General features: G+C 38.1%; 1 protein-coding gene across 1 annotated transcript in view; it reads right to left on the bottom strand.

The window, feature by feature from the left end:
• SNTG1 (syntrophin gamma 1) overlaps positions 1–14561 on the bottom strand; it is a gene marked incomplete at its 5' end in the record, with an annotated part of 207702 nt that overhangs the window by 155667 nt on the left and 37474 nt on the right. The window contains one exon of the mRNA XM_004697549.3: positions 608–710. Coding sequence (XP_004697606.1) covers positions 608–710 — 103 coding nt within the window. The remainder of the gene's footprint in view (positions 1–607; positions 711–14561) is intronic.

Here is a 14561-nt window from a genome sequence, read left to right as displayed (position 1 = left end):
ACAACTCTTCTTGATGTGATTGAATTACTGAATTATACATATGAACTTAATCCCAATTAACTCTAAAAACGACCTTTCGTTTTCTTTGCTAACTTATTGATTAGGAACTTTTACATTTAATTTTAGAAAATAATTGAACCAAACAGATTTAAAGATGTTAAATAAATATTATGTGAAATATTATTTGGCCAAATTGGCAAGGTTTTCCTTTTCTCTCCTACTATTATTGAGGCAATATAAATGAACTTCGTTTTCAAGCACGCCTAGAAGTCAAATAAGAGCATGTCATTTTCATCTTAGAGAAAATATATTCACTAAATATTATAAATGACATTTAATAAGGCTATAAAATGATATGTTCCTGTTTTTAAATAAACATGTTTTCCCATTCTAAAGTTGGAGAACATCTTCAGGTGTGCTGAATAACTTCTGAACAGCATCTTTTCCTTTTCCTATGGGGCTAGTAGAACACTTTGCAATATTAAAATGTTTATTTTCAGGCAGGAATCCCAACTTTAAAAATAGATTGCCAATTACAGCCTGAAAGGAATGGTTCGGAAAGGAAAATGAGGATGTGAGCGTTTCCTCACTCTTCATAAACGCTTACATGCACAATCTTCATTGAGCAGGAGTTTCAGGAAAGCAGGTGCTCTTTTTAAAAATGATACCGTTAAGGTCACTTCTTCTCCAGCATTCCGAAGAACCTGAACCTAAATTTAAAGAAATGAAAACATAAATAATCACCAGTTGAATATTAACAAAAATTTCATTTGATTACAGAGATATTAAAAGGTTAATGACCTTTCCCCCTGAGTGGCCAGCAATATTTTATGGAAGATCCCATCACCACTCCAGGCCATCTAGTGTGAGTTATAAGGTATCTGAGGCTGAAAATATCGATGGAAAGAGGCAACCTTGTCTTTTCCCGTCAGAGCGGTTGGTGGGTTTGAAGCTCAGTCCTTACTACTAGCAGTCCAACGTCTTCCATTATCTGAACTATAGTGTAATCCTTATCTGATCCTTAGCCTATCTCATCTTTATCTGCACTATAGTGGAATGAAGTATAACACCTGGGAAGTTATATGCATCAATCATAACAGAAAAAATGTTAATATACAACTGCAAGCTTTTGTACACTTTAAGAGGAGAATTAGGAATCCTTAAGAATTAAAGCACCAAGCAATAAATAGGGAAATGTATTTTGCTACCATACATATAGAAATATGTCAAAATTTGAGCATCAAATAAATGATTAACCAAACAAAGCAGAATGACACCTGGTCTCAACTCGGTAATGTGGACTCATTTCTCATTGCTGTGTTGCACTAAAAATAACCATTAATTTGGGTTGGGGGTGATGGGGGGTGAGGGAAGGAGGAGGAATGCAAAGATAATTGAAGAAGACTTCTGAAATGTTAGGGGCCATAGGAATGGAGACCAGTGAAGTAACGGGGTATCTTATATCCTTTATATTAAAAGGAGCGAGATATCCTGTCCTTACTTTTCCTGGCCCCCAACATAATCCAGATGTCAGCCCAGGTGGGCTCATTTTGCTTCTGTATCAAATAAAATTGTCTCACCCAAACCAAGTAAATCTTATATAAGTGGAACCAGCAAAGAAGACAGATCAAAAGTGGACAAATGGCTGGGAGAGGCCTCTCCTTTCCTGCACACCTGGGACTTATCTCCAAGATACCCTGTAGGGTTCACAGCACGCCTTCAATCACCCATTCCTTAATAAGCACCCATACTAGACATCTTCTCTGACAGTCCCCTTTCTAAGTGAACCATAGACTATGTGTAACCAGTGACTCTGACAGGCGATCCCACCACAGAGTGCTACGATTCCTATTCATGTCCCTGGACTTGAGAGGATCTCTCCCATCCAGGATCCTACACTAGTGAGAAGCATCAATACAGATAAGCTTACTCAAAAGGCAGGATTTCCCAGAAGCACTCCCTGTCTTTCACAGAAGAGGGCTTCCTTCAAAACCTGCATTATGTAAGTAATGTTTAATCTCCAAGTCACTAATATAATATTATATTTGACCTTGGTTTTAAAAAGTTCTGTTCTTAGCAAATTTCTATGCAATTTAGATTGATCACAAAATCTCTTCTTGAGTTTTATGAATTTCATTCAAAGTCTAATTTTTCTAACCTCCTCGCTGCTGTTTGGGAGTGGAAGTAGTCCCTTGAGGTTCAAGTTGAAATTCTCGAGTAGGAGAAGAAACAGATGATTGCTGTCCCAAGTTTACTGAATAGGTGGTCAGTATGTTTTGGTGGGATTGGACCTATTGCTCTGAGAGTGCCCAATGAATGGTGACCTGGGACCAACATATATTTGCTGTTCTTGTGCTCTCTGCCCTTTTTTGATACATGTTATTTGATCAGGCATGACTCTGCCTACCTATATGAGTGTCACTGAAATACTGTCATACCTCCAATCCTCAGGGCATGTAAAATCAGTGTCCAGTCACTCATGTTCTGAAGCTAAAGCTAACAATTCATGTATTGGAGTCTAATAGCAAGTCCTGCCCATATACAAAGTCTTTTGCTCAACAGTATTTTATCATTGACTAAAATAATGTGAGTAGCAATAGAATTACCTTAAGCCCCATGGAGATGACATGGTGCATTACAATTAAATGATAAAGGTGTCTCTAAAGTGAATCAGGAACTTATAGAAACCATAGTTATATGAATGGATTTTGAGCTCACAGTGTTCATAGTCTTAATAGAAGAACAATTAATTTTTGTGACGTGGCCTGCCTGGTACTTATCCTCATAAAGAGATCACTGAAAAGTATGGATGCTGGAGCAAAGTGTAGTGAAGAAATCACATGGTGCCTGGCTATCAGGAAAAACCACGTGTGTGTTCAAAGTTTGTTGCAAAACAAGGTTTGTCTAAGGGAGGAGTCAGCTAAATCCACACAGAAGAAGCACATCTACCTGTGTGATCCAAGGATCATAAAAAATAAAGATCCAAACCCAGATCTCTTAGGTAGTTTGGTTTTTTGCCCTTGTTTTTTATGTTCACCTGTATAGGAAAACCAGGATGGGTGGATTTATAAAGACAGTCGCTGGATTAATGATTGTCTGGGGGCAAAAAAGGGGGATGGAGGAAATGGGGATTCAACATCAATTGGTTAAAAGAAGGGAGAAAAGTTTCCAAAGTTGATTGTGATGAGTGCACAACCCTTCTTGATACGAACAATTGGAATTTGTGATGTGTTAATTAAAAGCTCAACAAAAGAAAAATGAAAATCAAAAGATGTATTGCATTAAGCAAATCTGCAGCAAACAACTTCTTTAAATTATTGAATAGTAAGAACATCACTTTGTGGACTAAGATGCTACTATTCCAAGCTATGTTTGTTCAATCTCCTCACAGATATATGAAAGTTGGAGAGTATGTTATACAGGGTTCTCTAGAGAAACAAAACTTATGGTTTTATATATATATATATTTAGCTACATAGATATACAACATAAGAAATAAACAGCTAATTAGTCTATAGAGCTTCACTTCTTTGAGACAGCTAATACACTGGCAGTCCTTCAAGTCTTGAGGGCCACTGGGTGCCAGTCAAGGAAGCACACAGCTGAGTCATATGTAGAGCAATTAGGCAATCTGCCCACAGAAAGCAAACAGCAAGGCAGGTCACCAATAGTCAGCCATATGACAGGGTCTGACAGTCCCCAGCTCAAGTGATGTATAACTATTCCAGCAGTGCAGCAAAGCAGGTCTTGAAGGAACCTTAAATTACAGCTACACAGTTCACAGGTTAGGTGTCCCACAGGTAGCATAGTTGATGCAGAGAACGAGGTAAGGCAGCTGCACACTGGCCTGATCATCAAAGAGCAAAAGACAAGAAAGGCGAGGTTTGTAGAATCATTTATCTCTTTGCCCTTCAATTCATCCCACATGTGTTCATTGGCCAGGTTGGTGCAATAAACCTACCTATCACAGACAGTCAAAAAGGAAGACAAGAAGAATCGGTGTCTTAGAATAATGGTGCTGACAGAGAATATGGAACGTATCTTGGAGTACTATAAGAACAAAGATAGCTATCTTGGAAGAGCTACAAATATAATAGTCCATAGAAGTGAGGATGGGGAGATTTTGTTTCATATACTTTGGGCATGTTGTCAGGAGAGACCATTCCCTGCAAGTGTACGTTTGAGGATGGCACAGACTTGAGAAATGTTTCTTTCTGCTAAAAAATTGTGTAAATATGAGTCAGAACGGACTTAAAGTTACCTCAACACAACAACATATATGTTCCAGCAGTTACACTACAGTATGGTTCTCAGTCACAGGCAGCATCTCTAAACTCTTTTCCATCCCCAATTAGCATCACATGGCACATCGCCTTTTGAAGACATCTCACAGAAACCTTCCCCCTCCCTTCAATGTTCTACCTCTCTCTTCAACATTCTACCTTCCTCCTCTCTTCGAAGGTCTGTCTTCCCCTTCTCTTCAATGTTCTACCTCCCCCTCTCTTTGAAGTTCTACCTTCCCCTCCTCTTCAATGTTCTGCTGGTCCCACACTCATTGGAGTGGAGCACAGGCTACTTTTAGACATGATAGTTTATTTCTGTCCCAAACGTTTATTAACACTGGATTCCTTTGTTCACTCTCTCTGCCTTTTTTCACCTTCTCCTGTGGCCATACATTCATCCCAGTCTCTCCCTGTCTCTAGCTCTCCCTTTCTTACTTTCAGTTACTCTCTCTTCACTCTGTCCTCCAATCTCCCCTCACCCTGCCCCCTTTTCTCTCATTGCATTCTAAACACCCAGGCAGATCATTATTTCTAATAAAACCTGTTAATTGAAACTCACACTTTGGGTATGCTTTCCCTTTATTCCTACTTTAATATATATATGTAAATCTATGTGTATGATAGATAAAGCCCTAGGGTAGGTTAGATTAGAGAAGCAAAATGAATGATTCTTGCATATGTATGGGTATAGAAAGAGATACACACCTTGCTAGCTGAAAGTAAAGAGAACTTAAAGCAGTTTCCAATGATGATCAAGGATGGCCTTCAGTTTGGATCACAAGTCAATGTAAATAAAACCCAAATCCTCACAACTGAACCAATAGGTAACATCATAATAAATGGAGAAGAGACTGAAGTTGTCAAGCATGCTGGCTTATTTGAATCCATAATCAATGGCCATGGAAGCACCAGTCAAGAGTTCAAAGGCCATATTACACTGGGGAAATCCGCAGCACAAGACCCCTTTAATGTATTGAAAAGCAAGAATATTACCTTGAGGTCTTAAGTTCACCTTACCCAAGCCATTATATTTTCAATTTTAAATGCTATTCTTTAGGAAAGGTTACAGGTAACAGTTAAGGTGAGAAGTACCCAGGATACAACTGCTCTTGAACAACAGTCTCTGTCTTGCCCTCAAGAAGGACTTTTTCTTGCCTGCAGCCTCTTGGCTTGGCCTCTGCCCCTCTCTGGCAATGTTACAAAGCTCTTTTAAAGTTCCAATAAACACCCTCAAGGACATGCCACTCCACTGCTAGCTTCAACCTAAACACATTCACGTCCAGTTCTGTGGGTCAGCAAAATCCAGCTCATCTGCAAATGAAAGTAAAGCATTAAAAATAGCAGACCAAAGAAAATCAATGCATTTGTATTATGGTGCTCACACAATATTTTTAAAGTACCACAAACTGCCAAAAGAACAAACAAATGTGTCTTGGAAGAAGTACAGCCAGAGACAAAAATGGCGAGGCTTTGTCTCACGTACTTTGGCCAAATTATTGGGAAAGAACCAACCCAGGAAAAGGGCATCATGCTTGGAGAGGGTGGGGTGGTGGTGGTGGGGAGAACACCACCCTTAACAAGATGAATTGACCCTGTGGCTGCAGTAATGCACTCAAACATATTCACCGTAAGGATGGCGGGAGACCAGGCGGTGTTCGGCTCTTTGGATCTAGAGTCACTTTGAGTTGGAGATGACCATGACACTGACCAACAACAACTCTCCCCACAACTGCTTGGTTACTTCCCAGAAGACCCCAACACGGAGTTGACAACACTATGCTTAATCATCATGAGAGAATCCTGGCCCACCCAAGTTGACACACAACCAATAACAGGCCCCAAATATATAAAATATATTCTATGTATGATTTAATATATATTGACATGGATCTTTACATGTATACATATATATATATTTGTAAAGCTATATATGTAGGTAGCCATATAAATCCAACACACTCCCTGCTATTAAGTTGGTTTGAAATCACAGTGACTCTTTGGAGGTTTCTGAGACTCTGTAAGCTTAGCTGGACTAACAATTAATACCATGTCGATACGAAGATACTGTTTTTATTTGTTTGGATATTGATGTCACATTCTGTAAGATCTTTCACATACTATCACTACTAAATTAACATTCTACCTTGGGATGATCTCAAAGGAAATATGAGATGAAGAAAGAGTTAACATAACAAGCATGATGCATAACAGTGGAAGTTCTGACTGGCATCCTCTGGCATCACACTCGTCTTATTAAAGGAAAGACTTGTCCGTGGTTCTGTAAGCACTGCATTCACACATACCAGTTGTAGCACTGGAGTCACTCCATATTTTACCTCGTAAGAAATCCATACTGAAAATTGAGCCACGTCCTGTGACCAATAAATTGTTTTCATTTGTTAAGATTTTAAATTAGAAGTCTTACATTAGGATGTATATTTATTGATTCACATTTTTATAAGTCTCACATGTGGTTGCATATATAATGATTTGTATTTATTGGAAAGAGTAACACGTCATGGAGCAATAATGATCAGGCTCAGTGAAAATTTAGATAACCATTATAAGGGGAAAGACGAGGCTCTCTGCTCCTGTAAAATGTCAGTGTCAGAAACCCACAAGGGCAGTTCGAGCCTGCCCTATGAGTCAGAATAAATTCAGTGATGGTGATTTACTGTTTGCTTGTTTACAAATGTACAAGGTACACCCTTATATGGCACATACATAAAATGTATTACCTTAGATTTTAATATAAAATATATGATGATAATTTTCTCATCATAAGTTGCTCAAATATTAAAAGGTAGTATATGGTAGACAGACAAGATCAATGAAAAATCTTATAAAAGTATTTCTCATCTTATAGAGATTTCAAGATTATAATTATTACCTATCAGCTTTAATATCCCTCTTTAAATAAGGAAACTTCAGCTACTCAACACCATTTAATGCTCTGGTTTGAGAAGGGGGTAGAAGTCAGTGTTGGGTGGCATACTAACAAACAACATCTAATAGGGAAAATAGCCTCTTTATTATAAGAATTATACTTAAGAAGCTCCCTGTGCACACTTCCTTTGCTAGCTAGATGATTATATTGTTTAAACAATTTCATCAAACATATATCCAGGATCTACCATGGTCAATGTACCAAGTTACATGTTATATAATAGACAAGATTGGAATAGAGATGATTTGGTCTTTACTTTAAAAGGTTACCACGCACGTGGAAAGACAAATACTTATAAAAATTTAAAAGAAAAGGATATATAAGAAAGTTTGAAAACTAAATAGCACTAAGTAAAGATCTCACCATAATGATGCACAGTGATTTTTCTACTCAGGATGATAAAATATTGGCCCCATTGAAGGTGTGCAGAATGACAGTTACACCTCAGAAGGCACAAGGGCCTTCATTGAAAGAGCAAAGTTCAAAGTACAAACGACCTAAAAATATTTGACCAGGAAATTATGTTTAAAATAGTGCATTCCTTGCTCAGGAATAGAAAGTATAATTACAAAATGTAATCATAGTACAGCAAGTAAAATCAGTTCAAATCTTGGGGGAGAGAGTGTAAAAGCATTTTGTATAGGCTAAAATATTGTAGTATATGCCATATATATAATGATGACCTATTTGAGAACAATAGAAAAATAGAACATCTCCATAGTTATATAAGACAATCCTTGGGCTGTTCAAAATAAAGTCTCGTAAAGGATAACACTTGATATAAAAACTAAAATTAATAATACCCATATCAACTTCATAATAATAAAAGGATAATTACATATATGTTTACTATTAAACTAGTGAACAAAGTTTATGTAGAATCTTTGAAAAGAAGTTGTATTATTTGTCTTTAATTTTATAGGACTGTGGATTGGCACTCCTCGGTGGTACAAGCATTTGTCACACATGGCTGTTCCCAAAAAGATGGAGTTGTGAATACTCACAGAGCACCTTGGAAGAAAAACCTGGAGACCTGCAAAAGAATTTAGCTATTGAAAACACCATTTGTCCTGCTCCGACACACATAGGCTCACCATGCTGCAGTGTCATCTCACCACCGACTTTTTGTTTGTTGTATAAAATATTTTAAACAAAAATGCCTTGTCAAGTTAACAAAACAAATCCAAACCCTAAACAGCCACCATGGAGCTCTAGCTCCAAAGAGTACCTGCTAAATACATGGGGGCTCCCAGAGTCATGGAACAATTCCGTTAGGTTTCAATTGCATTGCTCCGTGAGCTTTGTGAAGCCTCCTCATTGTATGCATCGTTTCACAAAATGTTTCCATAATACAGACTAAGCAGTAAATATTTCAGAATCTTTTCTGTTGTTTCTTGCTATGTGCTGCCATTCAGTCCATTATGTAATTGAAATACATGAGGCTGAGTTTTAATGCCATTTCTCTTTGACAGCAATCTAATGTCTACCCACCAGTGCCACCAGGGCTCCCTACTTCCTTTCCCACCCTGCTGCATAAAGGCCGTCCTCTTACCACTATGTGGGGGTTAATCCTGTCTTCGAATTAATCTCAGAGCCGGGTTCACTTCCTGTAGCTCTCAGCCCATGGCATTGTGGTCTCCGTCAAGGGAAATTGTCCGAAAAGAGGTCAACAGCCCCTGGTAGTATGTTAATTATAGTTTGGGGATCGTGTGTTTAGTTTACCCTCTTTATGTCTTGACATTTCATTTTATTGAATGCTATTTGGAGTCATATATTTCTTGTGTGACCTCATTGCCATGATGAAGATTTTTCTGTAAATAGATGAAAATAAATTCTGATTTGCAACTTTAGTCTATTCATTGGACACAAAATGTTTCATTGATTTTGGGGACGTGGGGAATGTTCTATGAGGATATGTGAATTCACAAGAAACATTTGAAATAAAGATCTTTGAGAACATATACTAATTTTAATGTTCACAAATATTTCTTTTGAAAAGCAAGTGATAATTAGACAAGAGCATCTCTTGGTGGCTCTAGCAGTTAATGATCGTGTCTCCTAGCTGACTTTAAAAGTCAGAGAGCTCAGTGCACCCTGGATGATTAGCCATTGAAAACACTGTGCAATTTTAGGCACAAAGACATAGATATAGACTAAACTCAAAGGCTAAAAATATTCTATGCAGTTATTCACCAAAAGAGAACAGGTGTAGCAAAATTTATATATGATAAAATAGACGTTAAGTCAAATTCTACTATAAAAGACAATATATAATTGTAAAAAATCAATTCACTAAGATGATACAGTAATGGTCAATATCTCTACAACTAATGTCAGAGTCTCAAAATATATAAAACAAACACTGGCCTATGTGACCTCCTCCCTGAGGGACGGACAACAGAAAAGTGGGTGAAGGGAGACATTGGACAGGGCAAGATATGACAAAATAACAATTTATAAACTATCAAGGGTTCATGAGGGAGGGGGGAGCGGGGAGGGAGGGGGAAAAATGAGGACCTAATGCCGGGGGTTTAAGTGGAGAGAAAATGTTTTGAGAATGATGAGGGCAATGAATGTACAAATGCACTTTACACAATTGATGTGTGTATGGATTGTGATAAGAGTAGTATGAGACCCTAATAAAATGATTTTAAAAAAAGAGGCTTTCTACTCGTGTAAAGAGCTACAGTCTCAAATGCCCACAGGGGTGGTTCTCTTCCATCCTATAGGGTCACTGTGAGTCAGCATTGACTCAATAGCAGTGAGGGCTTTGCTTTCTGGTGTAATAATAGTCCACCATTGTTCTGTCACTTTGTTGTACTGTGGTGGCTGATGTGTTGCTGTGATGGTGGAAGATCTGTCACTGGTATTTCAAATTCCAGCAGTGTCACCAAAGTGAATGGTTTCAGTAGAGCTTAAGAAAAAGGAATCAGCTGCACATCTTTGGCATAGCTTGGAGACACTGCCAGACACTGAATGCCTAACGAATGGATGCAGAAGACTGTGGGAGACAGTGAAGGAGGATGGGTTCCCGAGGCCACTGAAAATGTGACTGAGGAGGAGTGGCTTTCTCCCCAAGTGGAATCAACCATGGCGATGTAAGTGGAGTTACGCCTGTGGGAAGGGAGCCTTCAGGATTTTCATTTTCCTATAGAGCATGACTCAAAGTAAGAAGAAAGAGCTGCAAAGATTTGCTGATGGTCAGAGCTTGAATGTGTAAATAGTGATTTAGGAAAATGGAAAGTCTTCGAACATGAAATGGAATGCAAAAAGATTGACATCATAGGCATGAGGGAGCTGAACTGGACTGGTGTCCGCCACTTTGAGTCAGAAACTCACGTGCCTTATTATGCCAGGAAAGACACTATCTAGAGGAATGGAGTCCTAGTCAAAATGGATATTTCAAAACGATTCTTGAAGGATCATGCTGTGTGACAGGATTATATGTATCCACCTTAAGAAAGTCCAGCCTGTACAACCATTCTTCAAATAGATGAACCATCACAGAAGATAATGAGGAGGAAATTGAAGGGTTCTACCAGTGTCTTCAGTTGGAAATTGATCAAACCTGCAATCAAGATGCATTGATAACCAGTGGGGATTGGAAGGTAAAGGTTGGAAACAACAAAGAAGGAATATACTCAGAACAAATGGTCTTGGTGATAGAAATGAAACTAGAAATCACCTGATAGAGCTTTGCTAGACTAATGGCTTGCTCATAGCAAATGTCTATTTTCAACAACACAAAATAAGTCCATACACATGAACTTCTCCAGATTGATTACAGAGAAATCAAATTGACTAGACCAGTGGGAAGAGACATTGGAGGGACTCTATTTACCATTTGAATTAAGCAGGGGCTGCCTATGGAACAGACCATCAATTGTTCATATGGAAGATCAGGTTCAAGCTGAAGATTTTAAAACAAGTCCATGGGAGCCAAAATACAACCTTGAGTCTATCCCACATGAATTTCGATAACATTTTAAGAAAAGATGTGATGCATTAAACACTAATGACAGAAGATGTAATGAACTGTGGAATGAAATCAAGAACATCATTCATGAAGAAAGCAAAAGGTCTTTAAAAAACAGGGAAGAAAGAAAAGATCAAATTAAATGTCAGAAGACACTCTGAACTTGTTCTTAATCAAATGGTAGCTAAGGTAAATAGAATAAAAGATAAAATCAAAGAACTTAATAGAAAATTTCAAAGGCCAGCTAGAGACAAAATAAACTATTGTAATGAAATGTGCAAAGACCAACAATGAGAAACCAAAAGGTAAGAGCGTGCTCAGTATATATTAAACTAAAAGAACTAAATAAAAATTCAGCCTTGAATTACAATACTGAAAAATGTATGCATCAATTATTGATCAATGCAGGGAACACTGAAAGAAGATGGAAAGAAGACACAGAGTCAGTGTACCATAAATAACTAGTAGACATTCCACCATTACAGGAGGTAGTATATGAGCAAGTACCAATGGTACTGAAGGAGGAAGGCCAAGCTGCACTGAAAGCATTAGCCTAAAACGAGGCTGCAGGAATTTACGGCATACCAACTGCATGTTTCAACAAGCTGATAAAGCACTGGAAGCACTCATTAGTCTATGCCAGGAAATTTGGAAGACTGCTATTTAGCCAACTGAATGGAAGAGATCTCTATTTTTCCCATTCCAAAGAAGAGTATACAATTGATGCTCAAATTTTAGAACAATATCTGTATTAGTCTAGGTACTTTGGAGAAACAAATCCACAGCGACTCATGTATAAGAGAGAGTTTTATGTAAAGAAAGTGTGCATCACGAAAACATCCCAACCCAATGCTCCCCAAGCCCACAAGTCCAACATTAACCCATACCCAACACCAGTCCACAAAGTCCTTCACCTCACAAAACAGAGGCAATGATGCCGACTGCAGGAGGAAAGCTGAGTCAGTGAATGTGTAAGCATCTCAGCACTGGCAGGGGTCTCCACATGGCTGCTCCAGCACCCAGGGCTGCGTTGGGATAGATCCATGCGGCTTCTCCTTGGGGATGTCTTGTAGGAAATCCATCTTGCAAGCTGAAGCAGGGAACTGCTAAGGCAGCTGCACCCGATGCAACCATCACAAAACAAGAGACCCGAGAACTAGAAAGGCGAGGCTTCACCACCCATTTATCCCTCCGCCTTTCAACCAGCACCACATGTGATTATCGGCCAGGCTGGCACAATTAACTAACTCAATATCATTGACATAATATGCAAGTAAAATTTTGCTGAAGATCACCCAACAACAGTATCAGCAGTACATTGAATGGAAGCTGCCAGAGATTCAGGCTGGGTTCAGGAGGGGACTTGGAACAAGGGATAATATTGCTAATGTCTTGGCTGAAAGCAAAGACTATCAGAAAGATGTTACTTGTGTTTCATTCATTATACCAAGGTCATTCATTTGACTGTGTGGATCATAACAAATTATGGATAGCATTGGAAAAATGGGAATTTCAGAACACTTCATGCTCCTGTGAAACTTGTACAAGGATCAAGAGGCAGCTGTGTGAACAGAATAAGGGAACACTGCATAGTTGAAAACCAGGGAGGTATTTGTTAGGATTGTATCCTCTCATTAAACTCAACCAAACTATATGCCGAGTAAATCATCACAGAAGCTGGATTATATGAAGAAGAATGTAGCATGAAGATATGGATTATAACTCAATACGAAGAAGGCCAATCTCCTCACAAGTGGACCAGTAGGTAACATCATGATAAATGGAGAAAAAGATCTTGTTTTGCTTGGATCCACAATTAATATTCATGAAAGCAGCACTCAAAAGATCAACATATCTTTCATTCAACATATTGGGTGCACAAGACTTCTTTAGAACATTGAAAAGCAAGGGTATTACATTGCGGACTAAGGTGGGCCTGGAAGCCATAGTGTTTTCAGTTGCCTCATCTTATGCATGTAAAATGTGAATGTTGGGCATTGAATAAGGAAGACTGAAGAAGAATCAATGCATCTAAATTTTAATGCTGGAGGAGAATATTTCAATTACCGTGGACTGCTGACAGGACAAACCAATTGGTTCTGGAAGAAGTAAGACCAGAGTGTTCCTTAGAGGCAGGCAGGTGAGACTTAATTAGTCGGTACATGTCATTAAGAGATTCCAGTCCCTGGAGAAGCAAGTCATGCTTAGTAGAGTGGTACCCAAAATGAGGAAGGCTCTCAGGCGTTGGATTGACACAGGTGCTACATCAATCTACTCAAGCCTGGGAACAATTTTGAGGATGGTGCAAGATTGAGTAGCGCTTTGTTCTGTTGTGTATAGGGTGGCTTAACATATGCACAACATAGGGTGCATAGGGTGTTGGAATAGATGCAATGACAACTAATAAGAACAATAATAATAGTACAATACTTTCAAGGAGTAACAGAATAACTAGGAAAGATCAGTAAAGGAAGGGAATACTACAATAGCACTATTAATCTAACAGACATATATAAAATATTCCACCAATGGAAAAACTTTGAAGAGTTTTCTCCAATGCACATGTGACCATATATTAGGACACAAAAACACCTAAATAAATTAAAAAAACAAATAAAATATGAAATCATACAAAGCAAATTTTCTGAGCATAATGAAATTAATCTAGAATTCAATAAGAGAATATATATATATACATACATACATATGGAAATTAAATAACACACTCTAAAGAAGCCTTTGATTTAAACTGAATGAGAATGAAAACAAAATAAACCAAAATATACAGAGCAGAGCAAAGGCTGTGGGATATTTATATTCATAATTTATATGAAATAAAATAAACATGTTATGACATATATTTATTGTTTTACATGTTTATATTTATTATATTAAATATTATTACATTATGTTATTGTTACATATATTATCTATAGTTATGACCATGGAATTTTAAAACAGCAGCTCTGTCGTGGAAGAAGTACAGCAACCATGCTATTGCGAAGGGCGGATGGAAAGACTTCATCGCATGTACCTGGAATGTTTTCAGAAGAGCCCAGTTCCTGAAGAAGGACATTACACTTGGTAAAGAAGAGGGCAGTGAGAACGAAGACCATTGACAAGATAGATCGTCACACTGCTGCAGCAATAAGCTCAAACATTACAATTGTGAGGATTGGGCAGGACCAAGGAGTGTTTTATTCTGCTATACACGATGGCTATGTCAGGACTGACTCAACATCCAGCAACAAGAACAACCACATAAATTATATTTTACTACACGTGATTTTCCCCACATACATAATACATTATATTGTCCTAATTATACAATTGTAATATTGTACAAAATACAATT

Source organism: Echinops telfairi, unplaced genomic scaffold (assembly GCF_000313985.2).
Source record: "Echinops telfairi isolate 266 unplaced genomic scaffold, ASM31398v2 ScPeMD7_1;HRSCAF=3_0, whole genome shotgun sequence".
Taxonomy (NCBI): Eukaryota; Metazoa; Chordata; class Mammalia; order Afrosoricida; family Tenrecidae; genus Echinops; species Echinops telfairi.
This window is presented reverse-complemented; position numbering and strand designations above follow the sequence as displayed.